Source organism: Eublepharis macularius, chromosome 13 (genome assembly GCF_028583425.1).
Source record: "Eublepharis macularius isolate TG4126 chromosome 13, MPM_Emac_v1.0, whole genome shotgun sequence".
Classification (NCBI taxonomy): domain Eukaryota; kingdom Metazoa; phylum Chordata; class Lepidosauria; order Squamata; family Eublepharidae; genus Eublepharis; species Eublepharis macularius.
In genome coordinates, this window is record NC_072802.1 from 23,270,916 (window position 1) to 23,290,673 (window position 19,758).

Consider the following 19,758-nt stretch of genomic DNA (forward strand, 5'->3'; position numbering starts at 1 on the left):
CCTCTTTTCCCAGAAAAAAGGGCCCTGGTCATTCAGCAGACTCAAGGACTTGGGTGGTTTTCTGGAGCACCACTTAAATCTGGTTTTCCGCATCTGTAATTTGAGTGTCAAACCGCCATTGGCGGAAATGTGCATTTGGTTTAAAAATGGCTCTAATCCAGTCTCTGTTGGCATTAACAACAGTCCCAAGTGATGCACTCCACATTTTTTAAAAAAGCATTTATCTTATCAGTTGTGAAAATACTGTTAGGCTTTTTTGGAAACAGGATTTAATTAGAACCAGGACTCAAGTAGATTTAGCCCTGGAACCTAATTTCAGCAGAAAAGTCTGAGTGATAATAATTTGGCTTGTTCCTCTAAGCATGTGCAAAGTGCTGTTCCCTCCCCAGTGGGTAAACACATCCGACAAATGCATAGCTGAGACGGGGCCATTCACACTGAGGGACTAGTTTCTCAGTGATGCTTAGACTCCTCTCCTTTTAGAAATCAAGACCTGCTGACTCTTTCTACCCACCTGTCCTAGGGACTGGAGTGGTCACCCTGCAGAAGGCGGCCCTCTTCACTGACAGTCGCTACTGGATCCAGGCTGAACGCCAGATGGATTGCAACTGGGAGCTGCAGAAATTAGGTCAGTCGCCACCTTAAACTGTGCCTCTGTGCTGCTCTCCCTTCTGACCAAGTTGCACCACCCAGCAAGCCCATGTAAGTGTATTGCAGTGGGTTTGGAGGCCGGGCTGTAAAACAGGTTACCAGATGCAGTAGGAGTTCATGTGCCTTTAGCAGGTGTGCAGAGGCGAGTGTTTGGAGCAGGTGTACATCCTGCCGTATTGTGGTACTGCAGTAGTAAGAGAATTGGATCTTCCAGCATTCTCTCTTTGCAGCTATGAAAATTACAAAAGCTCTTTCTTCTGCATCTGGGGCTCCCAGTGGCAGGAATTGCTGAATGCTGTACTTTCCAGCCTACTACTGCTTTATTTTTAAAGCAAGCTTGTCTGGTGGCTTTGACAGAGTAGCAACAACAACTCGGGGGCCTATGAGAAATCAATTCAATTCAAATACCTTTAATGGCATACTATGAGAAATCATAGGTGGGGGGAACAGTTTGGACTCCCCATGCAGGATTCAGTAAACTCTCAGGTGCTTGAGCAGGTTGGTTTCTTCTGTCCCCCACTCCTTCCTTCTTTTAATTGACTGTGAGCGCTCCACGTATCTGTACTCCTGAAGCCTCTTTTGTCCTCATCACAGTGGAACTTTTTTCTGTTGTTTAATATGCAAAGTTATGCTTTTCTGCATACCTGGGAAGTAAACCTCTTCCTTGTCTGTAGGTGGCCCCATTATGCTGCTTTTGTGATAGGCATGAAGGCTTGGTGACGGGGCCGCAAGCATAGATGCCCTGACCTGGATGGCCCCTGGGGTCGCCATAAGTCAACGTGACGCATGCACACACATACCCGCACTTGCCCACGAACACAAGCAGAGACGACTTTAAAGTCGGGTTAGACAGATGCATGGAGGAAAGGCCCATCGGTGGCTACTCTCCAGGGTGACTGAAAGGAACCTCCCCTTTCAGAGGCAGCAAAGCTCCACGTCCCGGTGCTAGGAGGCAACATTGAGGGGAGGCCTTTGGGGTCTGTGCCCTGTTTGCTGACTGCCCAGGGCAACTTATGGGCAGCAGCATGAAATGGGAGGCTAGACCAGGTGAATTACTAGACTGATCCAGCAGGGCTCTCTCTTATGTTCTTTACTATTATATAGAGTGACAGTGTTGGGGCCCATGAAGAATCATGGGAGGGGCACAGTTTGTAATTCCCTCCCCCAATCTTTCCCCTCCAAGGATCTCTCAGGTTCTCTGAGTAGGCTACTTTCCTGCCCTCCCTTCTTTCTAGGGTTGCCAGGTCCAGGCTGGGAAATTCCTGGATATTTGGGGGGTGGAGCCTGAAGAGGGTGGGGTTGGGGAGGAGAAGGGCCTCAGAATGGTATAATGCCGTAGAGTCCACCCTCCAAAGCAGCCATTTTCTCCAGGTGAACTGATCTCTGTCACCTGGAGATCAGTTGTAATTCCAGGAGATCTCCAGCCATCACCTGGAGGCTGGCAACCCTACTTCTTTCCCTTTAACTTGAACTCATCTGCTGTGAACATTTCTCCCCTCTAAAGCACGCTCAGTCCTTTTCAAGTCATTTTGGGGCTTTCTTTGCCTTATGATAAATTTACCAGGTTTCTGTAAACCTGAGGATTCTCCCCTGGGTAAATATCAGCAGGCCAGAGAATGAAAGCGGGACCACAAGTGACGCCTGGCACAGGTTGGACACTTGCCAGCTTCCCTCAAGTTTTGATGGGAAATGTAGGCAGCTTGGCGGAATGTTGGACAAGTGACAGTTGAAAAGTCCATTGGACAGCAGTCGGAGAGCCAAGCTGCAAGACCAGGATGCCTACATTTCCCATCAAAACTTGAGGGAAGCTGACTAGTGTCCAACCTGTGTCAGGCGTCACTTGTGGTCCCGCTCTGAGATATTCCTTCTGCTGGGATCCCCTTATTTTGTTCTCCTATTGGGGTTTTTTTATTTCCTGTTGGTTAATTTACAAAGTCATGTTTTCCTGAATATCTGGGGAATCGCAGTGTGCAGAGATCCTAACCTCATCTGTGGATGTCAGCTAGTTTACAGCTAGATGTTGTAGTAGCAGGGCTCATTTTGAGGGGGAATGCGCAGGAACGCAGTTCCCCAAAGAGGTCACATGACAGGTGGCCCCGCCCACCTGACTCTCAGCCATTTTGGGCCCGTTTCAGCCTGGATTGGGGCCGAAACAGCCCGGATTGGGCCTCTGATGGGTGGTGGATCACTCTCCCGCTCAGCAGCGGCCCGATCCTGACCATTTTGGGCCCCTTTTCGACCATTTTCATCCCTTTTGCCATTTTGGGCCCAATTTTGGCCCTGAATGGCCAGGATTGGGTCCCAAACAGCCAAGATAGGTGATGTCAAGGGGTGTGGCATATGCACATCAGTTATGCCAATGACACACTTCCGGTGATGGCAAGGGGTGTGGCATATGCTAATGAGTCATGCTAATGAGTTCCTCCCGCTCTTTTTCTACAAAATGACCCCTGTGTAGTAGTGACAATACTTTTTGTCTATGTAACTTTTACAACAGTTCAATAGCAAGAGGCCTGTGTTGTTATTCCCCATTTTGTCAATGGGCAGCTGAGAGACAGCAGCTCGCCTAACCCGCCCAGAAATTTCTTGGTGAGAATTAAACCAGGGACTTTGGGTGAAGACAGAGATGTATGTAGCATGAGCAAAACCTCCGCTATGGATTTGTGCTAACCTCTTTTGATCATTCATACAAATTTCCAAACAATCCCACAAGCTGCCGTATAAACACATGGAACATCCCTACACTGAATCAGACTCTTGGTTCATCAGAGTCCGTAATGGCTACTCAGACCTGCAGTGGCTCTCCGGCTGAGGTCTTTTGCATCAACTACTTCCTGATCTTTAATGGGAGATGCCGGGGACTGAAGGTGCAACCTCCTATGTGCCAAGCAGGTTCTCCATCATTGATCCACAGCCGGATTGTTGTGTTTCCAAGAGAATACAGCTATACGGAGTGTTAACTGCCTGGCCCTTGTGGTAGCCACCTCCCCTGCTGTACCCAGAGCAATGCTTCTCGTTTTTCAAAAATTAACTTCAAAAAAAGGATAAACATGTTGGACACCTGAAAAAAGTCTTAAAATACCTAATACAGAGGGGCCGGGGCAAACCCCCATGTTTGGGTTGGAGTGGGGTATGAGTATCAGTAGAAGAGCAAAAGAAGGAAGAAACACAGCCCTGACACCTGACAGTTTTCTTTTTAAATTGTGTAAGCAGGGCTCATTTTGAGGGGGAACACGCAGGAACGCAGTTCCAGTAGTTCTCCAAAAAAGTCACATGACAGATGGCCCCGCCCACCTGATTTTTGGCCATTTTGGGCCCTTTTCAGCCTGGATTGGAGCTGAAACAGCCCGGATCAGGCCTCTGATGGGTGGTGGATCACTCTCCCGCTCAGCAGCAGCCCAATACTGACCATTTTGGGCCCCTTTTTGGCCATTTCCAGCCCCTTTTTGCCATTTTGGGCCCAATTTCAGCCCTGAATGGCCAGGATTGGGTCCAAAACAGCCAGGATAGGGGATGTCAGGGGGTGGGGCATATGCAAATCAGTTATGCTAATGACATGCTTCTGGTGATGTCAAGGGGTGTGGCATATGCTAATGAGTTATGCTAATGAGTTATGCTAATGAGTTCCCGCAGCATTTTTTCTACAAAATGATCCTTGTGTGTAAGTATCGTAACTACTGATTCGAGAGAGATACTGCTGGATGCTGTGACCTCTGCCAGGATGGTGTTTGTGCATTATTGGAAACAACTGACGTTGCCTGGCAAATTGGAATGGTTCTTAAAGATGTGGGAACTGGAATCAATAGTAAAACTAACAGCAATACAAAGTTCTAAGAATATTTTAGGTGATAACAATTGGCTGCATTTTTTAAAAAAGACTTATGCTGTTAGAAATGATCAAGTGGGGACCCCATGAGAATCATGGGGGGGGGGGGTTTGTAGGGAGCCACATCAGGCTACCCCACCATCACTGCCAGGTTTCCTGTCCTGCCCCTATCCAGCCCCCCAAACTAAATCACTCTCCTCCTACCTGTTGCCCATGAAGCTCCAGGCTAACCCCGCTATCTCCACGGCCACCTTGGCCTGGCTGAGGGCACCACCACAGGCCAGAGGGCTCCAAGGCAAGGCATCCTCCAGGCCCAGCAGCCTCAGCAATCCTGCAGGAGGCAGGCCAGGGAAGCCCGGGTTGCCACTATCTCCAGGGAATCCGGGGTTGCCCCCTGCTGTTTGTGGTCTTTTGGCTGCCAGAGAGAAGGCGGTTGTGGTGGCATTGCCTCCTAGGGTTGCCAGGTCCAGACTGGGAAATTCCTGGAGATTTGGGGGGTGGAGCCTGGAGAAGGTGAGATTTGGGGAGGGGAGGGGCCTCAAAATGATATAATGCCATAGAGTCCACCCTCTGAAACAGCCATTTTCTCCAGGTGAACTGATCTCTGTCACTTGGAGATCAGTTGTAATTCTGGGAGATCTCCAGCCACCACCTGGAGGCTGGCAACCCCATTGCCTCCCCTTCCCCCCAGCTCCAGTGCTCTGTTCACCTCTCTTCTCCCAGGCTCCTTAATTTTATCCAGTAGCGAAGCAGGGAGCTATGCCAGGCTGCCCTCTCCCAGTTGCCCAGCAACTTCCCCAATCCTCTTGTAGCTCTGCTGCCATTTCCAGAAACTCGCCTGGCCTGTCGGCCACCCTTCAGTCCAGCCACCTCAATGATTTGTCTGATAGAGGAGACGTAAGTAAGAGTGGAACTACAAGTGACAAAAGGCACAGGTTGGACCCTTGTCAGCTTCCCTCAAGTTTTGATGGGAAATGTAGGCGTCCTGGTCTTGCAGCTTGGCTCTCTGACTGCTGTCCAGTGGACTTTTCAACTGTCACTTGTCCAACATTCCACCAAGCTGCCTACATTTCCCACCAAAACTTGAGGGAAGCTGACAAGTGTCCAACCTGTGCCTTTTGTCACGTGGTTCCGCTCTAAGTTTTAAGCCCCCCCCCCCAGTTTTAAACCCCACAATGTATTTTTATAGGTTTTCCAGTTTCTAGGTTCCCCCAAGTTTGCAGAACCATCTGGCGTGTAGCCAAGTGCCCCCAGTTCTTGGATTTCGATATCCGCATGTCAGGGCTACTTGGCTGTTAGATATTTAACTGTGTTCATTCTCTTCCTTCATTTGTTTTTAATTTCTGAACCTGACATGCTCTTTGCTCTAGATACTGGTTCTGATTATGTATTGTTGCATTTTAATACATTCTTAAAAGAAAGAGCCAGAGGTTGCCCTGCACCAGAAAACATCCACTCATGCCTTCATCTTTCCTGTGGTTCATTCCCTTAGCCACTCTGTTACATCCCCTCAGCATCCAGCTGTTGCATCCAGTGGTATCAGAGCAAGCCACTGTGTCATGAGCCGCACAGCCCCCAGCCATCCCGTTGCTGATGTCTCCTTTCTCTTGCAGTTTGGATTTCATCTATTGGGGAGTGGATACTTAAGGAAGTTCCTGCTGGGGAGAACATTGGATTGGATCCCTACCTCATTTCCATTGGTAGGAAAAACCTCTTGAATGGGGTGGATTTGGAGAAGGGGGTTTTCCACAGCAAAGAGCCACACTCACTAATGCTTGTCTTGGTGTGTCCTGAGGACCTTGCCTTCTGTTTCCTGCCTTTCCTTTGGAAGGTCCTGTTGGGTGTTTGGTCCTCCTCTTTCTTTCCTATCTATGAGGGTTTTTATCCCGTCTTTCCACCAAAGAGCTCAGGAGGACCTGCTACGGGTTCTCCCTCTGTTTTATCCATACATCAAACCTGTAAGGTAAGCTAGGCTGTGAAAGAGACTGGCCCAAAGTCACTTGGTGAACTTCGTGGGAATTTGAACCATGGTTTCCCCAGTTCTAGTCTGTCAACCGTTATACCCCTCTGGCTAATCCCTTGCCCTGGGAATCGTAGAACAGCTGGGGTGTGACTTTCTGGACTTGCCTGCTTGATAATCTCTTTCCTCAGATGACTGGAAAAGCTACAATCAGGCCCTCCAGGATTCAGATAGGATCCCCATCCCCATAGACGGCAACCTAGTAGACCAGGTGTGGGGTGCACAGAGGCCTCCTCCACCCACCAGCAAGATCTACGCACTCCCAGACAACTTCACGGGTATGTTCTGACGTGATGAATGCCTCTTTCTTTGGCAGCATTGACCTGTTTTCAGTATAAGACTAGAGAAATGCAGAGAAGCCAGGAAGAGGCACCAAAACTTGGCTCGGACTAGCCTCTCTTCTCTTTTTCTTTTTGCCTTGGCCTAACTTTGAGCAGGTCACCTCTGTTGTGTACATTTCTTGCCCCCATCGGTTGTGTGCCCTGCCCTCTCTTCCTTTGTCTCTCATTCTGTTGCCTTTCTCCCCATCTCCATTGTCTAAATAGCGTTAGCTTCTCAGGGCAGGGACCTGAGATTTTCTTATGCGATTCAGCAATGCTCCATGGCCTTGTGAACCCAACTGATGGCTGAGATTGTCATCTGAGAGCCAAGCTACACATGACGAAAGACACTTGCCTGGCAAGTGGATTGAGTGGAGGGCAAGTGAACAGGGAGAAATACACTTGCCATTCAAGTGTCATTTGTCACTTGTAGCTTGGCCCTGAGACCCTGCTGTTGCTATCCCTTCTTCAAATGGGACATCTTTATGCTGGTAACCTAATTGTGGAACTGCCTCCCCAGGAACGCTTCTTGGACACAGAAATTGTTATTTTGTTGGTGCCAACCTAAAACTATCCTGTTCTCTTTTGTCTTTGGTAGCAAATAATACGAACGGTTTTATTATTCCAACTGCTATTTACTATGGTTGTCCAATATGTTTTGAAATTTAGGTTGTATTGTTTTAAGATGCTTATAAGGTGAGCTTTTGTGTTGTTTAAAATAAATTGTTAGCTGGTCAGTCTCAGTGGAAAGAAGGGGTAGGAAACTTTTAGATAAATTAAATAATGTGTGGTTTATTTCAACAGTCTCCTCATACCTAGATTGTGGTGATCATCTCTATGGTCCACATTCAGTATAAGAGAATTCCTACAAAAAGGGCATTTCTGGTTACAAATTACCCTCCTTGTTATGTAGATCATCTCACTGGATAATGGCAAAGATGTCTGTTTTGCCGAGCATGCACCAGTGCAAAAACAGTGATTAGCTTTCCAGCGCATGTAGCAAAATCATTGGCTCATTCACATATAATCTATGTGCAGGCTGCTTATGTAGAAAAGAAAACTTTGTGTAGAAATTTTGTCACTTTCAAAGCAGTTCTAACACCTTTGTGAATGCTGAGTGCTGTCCCCCCACAAAAATGTTTATCATGATGGTGCAACTGCTTTCAAAATTGTACATTAGACCATTATCAACAACGTTTTTGTTTGTGTGTATATTAGAAGCATTTATAGCCATCCTACAACAGATCCTCCGAATGGGTTCCAATAGGGTTAAAACAATATAAAACACAACAATGACACAGGTTAAAACAGCAGCCAGGCTCTTGGGCCCTTTAATTTCCAAATATAATTAAAAGAAAAAAATCACCAGCAACATTAAAGAAAGACATTAGTCAACAGGATAAATAACTAAAAAATAATACTCTCCATGCTTTCAGAACATGACCACAGCTTAAAATTACTTACAAAAACTGGCCATGATGTAAATGTCTTAAAGATTACCTTCTTCAACAGCTTGCAAAATATCAACAGGCCAGTTATTTTATTTATTATTATTATTATTATTATTATTATTATTATTATTATTATTATTATTTATCGTATTTATATTCCTCCCTCCCCGCAAGCAGGCTCAGGGCGGATAACAACATTAAAACATTTAAAACATTTCATAGTTTGATGTAGTGGTTAAGAGTGGCAGAACTCTAATCTGGAGAGCCGGGTTTGATTCTCCGCTTGAAGCCAGCTGAGTGGCCTTGGGTCAGTCACAGCTTCTTGGAGCTCTTTCAGCCTCACCCCCTTCACAGGGGAGGTGAGGATAATAACACACTTTGTAAACTGCTCTGAGTGGGCATTAAGTTGTCCTGAAGGATGGTAGGTATATAAATCGAATGTTGCTGTTGTTGTTGTTGTTATTATTGGGGATGAGCACTCCAGAGTTACAGTGTCTCTCGTTCATGGCCAGTGGCCACCCATCATATTTGAGACCTGAGGGGCACATGGAGGGGGCCTCAAATTATGATTTTAGTGCCCAAGCAGTTCTGTATAAGGGAAGAGGATCCTAGAGATACTGTGGCCTCAGACCATTTAGGGCTTTAAAGGTAGTGATTTGTATTCAGCCATTCACAGACTTTGAAGAACAGTTCTGTCCCACTTTTTCTCCTGCTCCAACTTACTGAACCTCCTGAAATTTTGTTCCTGGCTTCAGTAGACCCTTCAGAACAGCAGGGGGGGGCAAAGCAGGGGGGGCGAGGGCGGTCTGCAGTGGGAACAGGAATCAACAGAAATTGCTGCCCTCTCTTCTGCAAATGTTTGAAGAATTACATTGTAAGATACATGCCAATGACCAGAACTTTGAACTGGACCCAAAAATGGACTGGCAACCAGTGTAGACTGCACAGAGTAAGGCTAACATGCTCGTAGTAGTTCATTTCTACCAGCAATCCAGACCAGGTGATGTTTCCAAACACTTTTCAATGGCAATCTCAAGCATAATGTGTTAAAGTAGTTTAGTGTGGATCAGGGCTTTTTTTCAGCTGGAACGCGGTGGAACGGAGTTCCGGAACCTCTTGAAAATGGTCACATGGCTGGTGGCCCCGCCCCCTGATCTCCAGACAGAGGGGAGTTGAGATTGCCCTCCACGCTGCTGGAGCGGCGCGGAGGGCAATCTAAACTCCCCTCTGTCTGGTGATCAGGGGGTGGGGCCACCAGCCATGTGACCATTTTCTCCAAGGGCAACCCACTGAAAAAAAGCCCTGGTGTGGATGATGCTAAGACACAAGCAACCGCAGCTAGATCTGATCAGTCTGGAAAGGGGCATAGCTACCTGACCAGCCAAAGTTGATTCAAGACATTCTTGGTCACAGCATCCAACCAACCAGGAGATGCAGCAACATCCCCAAACTGTGGATCTGGGTTATCAAAGGAATTACAGACTCATCCAATAAATATGTACCACACATGTGCACAGTCAGTCAGGTGTCTGACCAGGATTCCTTAATCTACCCTGGGTCAAGCAGTGCAGACTTCTTGTCTAATTTGCTTCAAATGTACACCTGCAAGTGTGTTGCCGTTCCATTTGGTGCATGGAAGAAATCTAGCTATTCCTCAATGAACTCAGAGCATCATATAGTTCTCCCCTCACTTTGGCCTCACAACACCCCTGTGAAGTAGATTATGCTAAGAAAGAGCATCTGTCCCAAGGTCACCTTGTGGCTGAAGGGGGTCTGAATTCAGGTGTCCCACTTCCTAGTCTAACCCTCTAACCCCACTGGCTCTCTGTGACATTCAAAAGCTTGTGATCTTCTACCCCAATCTAATTTAACTCAGCCTACACTCTAACCTAGTCGCTTCCATCAGGTCCAGATTAAATTACTACTCTTTGTTTTTAAATCTCCTTGGTTCCCACTTATCTCTCTCTTCTTCTTATATGCTCTCTAGTTGTCTTCGCCCTGTCAGTACTTTCCCCTTGGCTAGATTTCAGATTACCTCCTGTTTCATAGCTTTCTTTCTTACTACGTCTTTTCTTTGGCAATCTCTGCCTCTCCACAACCCTATCTCTCCCTCCTTGCAAATGTTTAAACAGTCTCTGAAATCTTGTCTCTTCTCGTGAAACTTTGACCTCGAATCTCTGTCTCTCAATTCTCCTTTCCCCTTGATTTTTGATCCCTTCTGCTTTACAATCTGGTATGTTTTTTTGAATTTTTTTTTTAGACTGTAAGCTGGGTATTTTTTTTAACATTGCATCACTGTATAACATCTAGATTTAGGAAGGCTATAAATAATGGCTATTATCCCATGGAGGATTTCCACAGACAGAAGCAGGGGTGCTTTTTGTTGATCTTCCCTTCCTGCGCCAGGCTTCCAACTCCCCTCTCATGCTGTGCCTGGCGTCCTTAGTTGCCCAAGAGTGGTATGTTGAGAAGCCCTTTGCGTGGGAGCAGAAGGGCAAGAAGAGTGCATTTCATGAATGGAAATCCCTTCTGTCCACTGAAATCCTCCATAGGAACCAACCCCATCATATTCCATTATCTATCCTTCAAGATCCACATGGCAACCACTATCCACATGGGAGGCAAGTGAAAGAAAACCATGTAAGGTGCTCTCATCTATTGGAAGCCTCCCCCCTCCATCACTTTCTTTACCTTGTTTCAGGGAGCACCTGGCAGGAGAAGGTTTCCAATATCCTGAAACAGATGGAGAATCATATCAAGAAACCCACTGCAGTCTTGCTTTCTGGTCTGGAGGAAACGGCCTGTGAGTACTCTGTTAAGCTCTGTTGCGGCTCAGGTTGTTAGGCTGATAATGTTAAGTTGATAATGACTGGAGTTCAGTGGCAGAGCACGAGCTTCGCGTGTGTAAGGTCCCAGGTTAAATCATGTCATCCATTTTAGGGCTGGCCTAAAAAGACCTCTGCTAGTAACACTGCAGAGCCATTGCCAGTTAGGTGAGATAACACTGGGCTATGCACAGACCAATTGTCTGACTTCTTATAAAGCAGCTTCATATGTTATATGAAATGCTGTTCAGGGCACTGTAGCCCCACCCCCTCGGTGGGTAATCCTGTTTACCACCAGACACTAAGCTCCAATTTCACCGGAACTAATCTGCTATTTCCAACCTTGGCCGTTTCCACACTGCTTACCTTCATCCGGAACGCCACGGAACGTTGCGAAAAAACGCAGAAGATCGTGTCTTGTCGTGCGAGAAGACGCGCGAAGACGCGATCTTCCACGTATTTTTTCACGACATTCTGCGGCATTCCAGATGAAGGTAAGTAGTGTGGAAATGGCCATCCTTGAGAGCTAGAACCTTTTTTTCAAAAATGAAAACTGGGGCTCAAACTACATGTGACAGTTATCACGTATATAGTAGCCACTTCTTCCCCATGTTGAAAGCAGCTTGGAGGAGGACAGTTTGGAGGAGGGAAAAGGTCGGGAGAAGATTCCCCATCTCTCCCACCCAGCACACTTTTTCCATTAGACGTTGCAACCCTGAGCCTTGTTTAAGTAAGAAAGAATTGTCATGAGAAATTGTATATTATTGTATATTAATATACATTAAATATATTAAATATTAAATTGTATATTAATATTAGGGTTGCCAGCTCCAAGTTGAGAAATTCCTGGAGAGCTGGGGGGTTAAACCTGGAGAAACCAGGGTTGGGGAGGGAAAGGACCTTGGCATGGCATAATTCCATAGAGCCCACCCCCAAAAGTAGCCATTTTCTACAGGTGAATTGATCTCTGTGGCCTGGAGACCAGTTGTAATTCCAGGAGATCTCCAGCCACTACCTGGAGGCTGGCAACCCTAATTAATATACATAATATTGTATATTATGTGACATGCTCCAGGTGCTCCAGATCCAAATCTTAGGACATTCGAAGATCTAATCTTACCTGTTCATATCCTCCTCTTGGTTCTGCACCGGTTATGGCTCCCCTATCTCCCTCTCCTGTATCGGGGCCTTCTTCTACATGGTTCCTTCTGTCTGCAACAGGCTCTGTTGTCTAAGCCACTACCCAGTCCTCCTTCAGTCACCTAAGAGCAGCACAGGAAAGGCACGTAAAACTCCTTTGTTTCCACAGGGCTTTTCAATCTTCGAGGAGATGACATCCCTCACACACCCGTCTTCTATGCTTACACTCTTCTCACTACAAAGAATATCAGGTACTTGGGCTCCGCACCACCTTAAGAATGTAGCACCCATTATAAAAGGGATAAAAGAGAAAACTACACGTGTATTCAAAGGCACTCTGCTGTCAGTTCTCTCCTGTTACTTTGCAAGTGCCCAGACAGAGCCAAGGTTCAACTTAAGCTGTCTCCAAAGTGGAATCAGGGTGTTTTTCACAAATGATGCTATTAAAATTGAATTGGCTCATGGATTACGGGTCAGTTAATGGCTACTGGCTGTGATAGCCAAGTAGAACCTCCATATTCAGAGGCAGTATACTTCTGATGAGCTGGTGTGGAGGGCAAAATCAAGTAAAGGCTGTGACCCACAGGGCTGGATAGAACTTTGAAGCAAGGTGGAGTCATGGCCTGATATAGCAAGACAATTCTGGGATTTGCAGTGTGGAAATGGGTCATTTGTAAAATTACTGATGTAGGGGAAAAATTGGAAAAGACTCTTCAGTCTACTGTATTTTGAAGAAGAAGATGATGATGATAACTGCACTTATATACCACTCTTCTAGACAGATTAGTGCCTCACCCAGAGCGGTGAACAAGTTAGTGTTATTATTATTATTCCCACAATACAGCTGGGGAGCTGGGGCTGAGAGGAGTGGCTTGCCCAAGGCTACCTACTAAGTTCGTGGCAGTAGTGGGATTTGAACCAGTAGAGGGCTGATTCACAGCTGAACCACTTAACCGCTGTGCTACAGCAGCCCAGATGCAGAATTGCAAAAACCAGTGGGTCGTTTTTTTAAAAAACTGCCTTAAACACAGTGGGTCTTGATAGTGGCTTATTTTAAAATATTTCCCAAAACATTTGTTTAAAAATTGGCCACTTGGTCATCATGTGTATTTCAGTTCATGTAAAACCAAAGGCTATGATGGTGGGCAGGGGTGCTTTTTTTCTTTTTCATTCTCAGTATTAGCCTGGAGAGTGTTGGACTTGGCTTTGGGGACCTGGCTTCAAAACCCCACTCTGCCATGGAGGCTTGCTGGGTGACCTGGGGCCACTCACTCTCTTTCTCAGCCTACCTACCTCACAGGGTTAGTGTGAGGATAAAATGGAGAAAAGGAGAATGATATAAGCCCCTTTGGGTCCCCATTGGAGAAATAGGCAGCTATTCCCTGGCCCCAGGGAAGCCCACCTGGCCTCGATCAGAGCCAGGGCCATTTGGGTCCTTCAGGTCCTGGCCTGATGGAATTCTCTGTCTATTGAAACCACGGCCCAGCAGGATTTGTTGTCCTTTCACCGGGCCTGTAAGACAGAGATGTTCTTCCAGGCATATGGCTGAGGCTGGGCTAGGCCTCCACGACCATGTAGGGAGAGGGAGTGGATGAATGAGTTAATCCCTCCCCATTAGATGTTTTTACCACCACCCTGTTTTTTAACAGTTAATTGCACCCGGAATGACGTCTGCATTGCCCATCAGTTTATCCAAGTGAAGCTAAGCAAACAGCTATGTCGTGGTTTGCTGCCATCTTGATATTAATTTTATTATAATCAATTAAGCTCTAAGGTTTTATGAATTTTATGAATTTTTATGCATCATTGAATATTTATTTTTGTGTTGTGTTTTTAAATGATGTAATCTACCCTGAGCCTGCCTGAGGGCAGAATAGAAACACAAACAAACAAGTAAATAAATAGCTACATTTCCATATTTTTAAAATGAACCTAGAGATGTATGACAATCAGTGGCCATTTTCTTGTTTACCTTTTTGGAAAAAGTGACACCTGGGCCGTTTCCACACAGCTTACCTTCCCTCGGAACAACCCGGAACATCATGCAAAAAACGCGGAAGATTGTGTTTTCTCATGCGAGATTTGCACAATGTTGCACAAATCTCACGCGAGAAAACGCGACCTTCCGCGTTTTTTGTGCGATGTTCCGGGTTGTTCCGAGGGAAGGTAAGCCATGTGGAAATGGCCCTGTGCTGGAAAAAGGCTCCCTTCACACCCAGAATAAGCCCATTCCTCTCTGCCCCACCTTCAACGGCCTCTGCTTTGGTGTTCTTCTCTCCTTTGCTTTGGCCTCAGTCTCTTTGTGGATGTGCGTCGGCTGAGTGAAAAGGCTCTCCAGTTGCTGACAGCGCAGTGCCTGGATTCCTTGTGCATTCGGGTGGAGAGCTATGAAAACGCAAGTGCTGTTGTGACATCTTATGCCCAGCAGGACGGTGTTCGCATTTGGATCGGAACAGAGTACACCACTCTGGAGCTCTATAGGAACATCCCCCAGGTAAGAAGGATGTCGTGCAAGAGATTGTCACACGCAGGAAACATTGCAGTAAGTGGAGAAAGGCCCTCTTGACAAGGTCTTCCCCTTCTTGTGCCACAGGAGAAACTCCTGGCAGAGGACTACTCTCCTGTCATGATAACCAAAGGAGTGAAGAATGCCAAGGAGCAGGAGATGCTGCAAGCCGCCCACGTATGTCAGAGTATAGTGATTATTAGAGAGCAGATAAGGGAAGTCTGGGTTCAGATCCACTCTCACACTGTCTCTGCCCAACCTACCCCACAATGCTGTGGTGAAGATCAGTTGGGACAGGACTTTTTTTCAGCAGGAACGCAGTGGAACAGAGTTCTGGAACCTCTTGAAAATGGTCACATGGCTGGTGGCCCCACCCCCTGATCTCCAGACAGAGGGGAGTTTAGATTGCCCTCCGCACCGCTCAGTGGCATGGAGGGCAATCTCAACTCCCCTCTGTCTGGAGATCAGGGGGCAGGGCCACCAGCCATGTGACCATTTTTGCCGAGGGCAACCGACTGAGTTCCACCACCTCTTTTCCCAGAAAAAAATCCCTGAGTTGGGGAGAGGAGAACTAGGTTCGCTGCCCTGAGCGCCTTGGAAGCAGAGCAAGAGAGAGCTTGAGTGTCTGAATAGTATGTCATTGATTTTATACCGTGGTGAATGGGGATCGACCTATCTAGAAGTCACACCCTGAACTCTGCAGCCCTTCTTCACCTTTGATCCCAGATACGTAGGAGATAATTCTTACTGCTTTCATAGAAAGACATTTGTATAACATTACAAACAAAGGTAAACTCTTACCATTTTCTTTTAGCAGAATACAGCCCAGGGTTGCTTCATTTTTAACAGGGTGTGTGTGTGTTCATACATACACGTGCATGCTCCCCCCCCCCTGCCCATCTGCATTTTTGTTCACATGCATGCAAACACACGGAACTGCTTCTCCCTCTGCAGGGTTCCAAATGCAGGTTTACAACAGCAATTGCACACGTTGAAAGTATTTGGTGCAACTTCACAGCCTTTGTAGCTGCACCCTGAAAGTTAAAATAGTTTCTGGAGCTAAGCCTCACTAAGCATTATTCAAATTCTGCCTTTGTGCATAGTAAGATCAACCAGGGCACCATGCATGCTCAAATAAAGCCTAAAATTTGGTCAGAACTGCGCCAATTCATCCTACCTCCCCAACACCATCTCACAAACTGGTCCCAGGATAATCTGTCTCTTCTCTGCCATGGGCTCTCCCAGGTACGAGATGCTGTAGCACTGATCCGATACTTGGTCTGGCTGGAAAAGAATGTTCCCACCGGTTCTGTGGATGAAATCTCTGGGGCACACTACGTGGATCGCTTACGTAGGTCAGTTGAAAGAGTGCAGCCTCCTTGAGTTGTATTTACAAGAATATTTGAAAGAAAGGGGGCAATTGGGAGAAAAGGCAATGGGGCTAAAACATGGGAGGATAGAAATGAGACATGAATGGGTGCTGTTGTGTAATGCCTGGGCAGTGTTCAAGTTCCTGGTTCAAATCTCTCCTGTCCTCTCCTTGATTCGGTGGCCATCAGCAAGCCGTTCGTCTCTCAGCCTCCAGTCAGCAGTATGGAGTTGTTAATGCTGAGCTACCTCATAGGATTGTTGTAAGGCTCACTGAAGGTCAAGCTAGACATGCAGATTCCCCGTGCCGAAACAGCACAGGAGGGATGCTTTTTTCCTATTTTTCTGCTCCATGTGGAGTATTCTGCGCATATGGAGCAGTAAAAACAGGAGAAAAAAACCTCCCTTCCATGCTATTTTGACATGGGAAAACAGCTTGAGGGAGGAGGGAGGAGCCTCTTCTCCCCCATTGAGGCATGCTGAGGCCGTTTGGGCTCTTCCTTTATTTTTAACAGCCATTCCCCAAAGCTGCTCTGTGGCTGTAAGGAACTCAAGCTGGGTCTGGGAAACAGCCCTGAGCTAGTGGCTCAAGTCAGACTTCATGCCAAGGAAGCTTAACTGTGGTTTCATATGATAGCTGAAATGACACTGTGGTTTGCAGCCCACCAACAAATGAGATTCAGGAACGGTTGGAGTGCAAACCATGGTTTGTGTTAGCTATGGTTGCTGTTCCCTCTCTGGAGATTCTGCGCTATGGAAAAATGAGTGCTGAGCAGATGGAAGTCGAAAGCAGGCAAACAGCCTGCATGTGTGGAACCTCAACCATGGTTTGGTATCTAAATGATAATTAATGCAAACTGTGGTTTGGTGTGATGTCTGAAACGGTCAATGGATGATACATTCAGGATGATTACAGTTTCATAGAAGGGAGGCTGACAGTTTGTTGTAGCCAAAACTGCAGGTCTTGTGTCATCTTAAAGTCTGAAAAATGTAGAATCCATTTTTTAAGGGGGAAACCCATTTTGTCAGGTGCATGAAGTAGTTACTTGTGTGTGTGTGTGTGCGCGTGCATGCACACACCTTGAAAGCTGAGAGAAGTGTTTTTCTTTTTACAAAGAAAAGCCAAAAGGTCAATCTGTGCAAGTGATACCCTGTCATAGGACAAATGAATTACAGGATCTAATCACATCCAGACAAGATTCCCAGGGTTTTCTCCTTTCCTCCACAGGGAGGAGCTGTACTGCCATGGACCCAGCTTTGAGACCATCTCTGCCAGCGGTCTGAATGCAGCTCTGGCCCACTACAGGTATCGGGAGGCGGAAATAGGGGCGGCATATAGATGCTGAGCAAAAGGCAGAGAAGAGTTCTCTGCTTCCTTGAAAAGAAGTAAAAAGCACAGGTTGCATCGGTTGGCCTGTTAGAAAAAGACCTGAAAGCAACAGCAGTGTAATGTCTTTTATTAGGATCCATTAAAATATCAATGACATTTAAGGCTGGATGTTCATTATAAAAGGGGGGGGAACCCTCAAAGGCTGCAGTTTGTAACCAGATGGAGTACAGATGTCACAAAGACTTAACTGGGTTAAGCCATGCTAGGTGCAAAAAAGATCTCTGACTATACCAGAAATGAATGGGGGAATGCCTCCGTGGTGCCTCTGACTTGGGAAACAAGAAAAGCCAGTACTCATTGGGGCTTGTCTCCAGAACTAATCAGAACAGAGAGGAAGAAGCAAAGAAAAACATGACTCGCCTTTTATTAGCAAACCCAAAGATACATTTTAGATAGTTCCCTAGTTAAAGGCCATTTTCACACGTCTTACTGTCCATGCAAAATCGCACAGGACTCCTGGAACGACAGTGTCTTCCTGTTGTGATTTCCCATCAAGACTCTGGTTTGTGGTGTGGCCAGTAAGACGTGTGAAAATGGCCAAAGAGTCGAGAAGCCAATGGTGTAGCTATCTCTTAGTGGTCAGAGGGTGTACAAATGCCATAAGAATAACGCCCCATTGTAGGTGGACCCATTTGATGAATCTCTCTCTTTGGTAGCTAAATATGGTATTTCTCAAAGCAAATGCAAATTGTGGGTAATTATTCCAGGTGCGTTTGAAAATAAAAATCCAGAAGCAATGTCATTTAACCACCATACAGAGTGACTTTTGATAAGACTGGAGAAGGCCTTGTTTCAGGGGCATGCTTAGATGCAACCAAAGAGCAAGAGTGCCTGTCCCTCTTTCCAGAAAAGCCTAGCCTCTACTTGTTTCCTTGCACTTGCCTTCCAAACCATTTACAGGCTCACTCAGCGACTGTCTTTGTGGATGTGCCCTAAGAAATTAGTGGAAAGAGACCCAGCCCCAAAGCTGAGCACTGCCTGCTACAAAGGATAAAGTGCACCATTCACCACCGAGGACTCTGAACGAAAGAAACCAAATCTAAAAAAATCCTGGGCCCTGATACAAACTACAGTGCATGTAGTTGCCTGTCCTTGTGGGTCCCTTGTGTGTCTCTGGACCCCAGAGGAGTTTGATCAAGAAAAAAAGAACCATCTCCTTCCTCATCTTTTTCATAGTGGCCAGCCATGTGCTTCTTAGGAAGCTCCTAAACAGAACACGAAGTCAAGAGACCTTCCACTTGGCTTCCCCACTGCCAGCACCTGGCACTCCAAGGTATACTACTTCTGAACATGGAAGTTCCATTTTGCTATATGGAATCACCTATGTGTCCTCAATTTGAGTGAGACTCTTTTTTAATGACCGCTTGACATTTAAGAGTAAGTGTATACAGGGCTTTTTTTCAGCTGGAATACGGTGGAATGGAGTTCTGGCACCTCTTAAAAATGGTCACATGGCCGGTGGCCCCGTCCCCTGATCTCGAGACAGAGGGTAGTTTAGATTGCCCTCCGCGCCGCTTGGTGGCACAGAGGGCAACCTAAACTCCCCTCTGTCTGGAGATCAGGGGGCGGGGCCACTGGCCATTGTGACCATTTTTGCCGAGGGCAATTTAAACTTTAAAAAACTCCCCCCTTGTTGCAGCTGACCCAAAGTGACGTCATTGTGCGGTCCTGAGTTCCACCACTGAGTTCCACCACCTCTTTTCCCAGAAAAAAGCCCTGAGTGTATAGAAAGAGCCTCTGTTGGTTTTCTTAAGATCATAATATACATATGGCCACCTTGTTTTTGTATTTTCCTGTAGCTGGCTGCTGAGATCAAAGACCCAGTCACTGTAGCAGGATGACACTTGTAACATACCTCTCTCTTTTCCTCTTCCAGCCCCTCCAATACTACCAGCCGGACACTGTCTGTGGATGAAATGTACCTTGTGGATTCTGGAGGCCAGTATCTGTGCGTATGAGGCATCTAGTAACTTCTCACCTTAGGCCAGGCTCAAGTGTCTGCAGTTTGCCTGCAGAGAGACTCCTGGGGTACCACGGGTGTCTTCAGACAGCAGCTGTGGCTTTTGTCGGGTTTGACATATTCATTTATGCACCATTTCTTCAAATGGCATAAAGCAGGGTAACCAAATGTAAGCACTCTAAAACATACAAAGTCAGTCGCAATGGAAGGATAAAGTTTAAAAATATCATATTGGAAATGTAAAATAGCAAAAGTGTTCCCCGGAAGAAGAGCTGGATACAAATGAGAAGAATTTAATGGA

The 19,758-nt window shown here is 46.4% G+C and overlaps 1 protein-coding gene across 1 annotated transcript in view; it reads left to right on the top strand.

Moving 5' to 3' along the window:
• The window catches only part of XPNPEP2 (X-prolyl aminopeptidase 2), a 49,540-nt gene that overhangs the window by 13,904 nt on the left and 15,878 nt on the right, over positions 1 to 19,758 (top strand). Inside the window, exons 5-14 of the mRNA XM_054996983.1 lie at positions 524 to 628; positions 6,091 to 6,177; positions 6,629 to 6,775; positions 10,970 to 11,071; positions 12,403 to 12,484; positions 14,529 to 14,727; positions 14,827 to 14,916; positions 15,985 to 16,094; positions 17,336 to 17,413; positions 19,374 to 19,445. Of these exons, the coding sequence (XP_054852958.1) occupies positions 524 to 628; positions 6,091 to 6,177; positions 6,629 to 6,775; positions 10,970 to 11,071; positions 12,403 to 12,484; positions 14,529 to 14,727; positions 14,827 to 14,916; positions 15,985 to 16,094; positions 17,336 to 17,413; positions 19,374 to 19,445 (1,072 nt within the window). The remainder of the gene's footprint in view (positions 1 to 523; positions 629 to 6,090; positions 6,178 to 6,628; positions 6,776 to 10,969; positions 11,072 to 12,402; positions 12,485 to 14,528; positions 14,728 to 14,826; positions 14,917 to 15,984; positions 16,095 to 17,335; positions 17,414 to 19,373; positions 19,446 to 19,758) is intronic.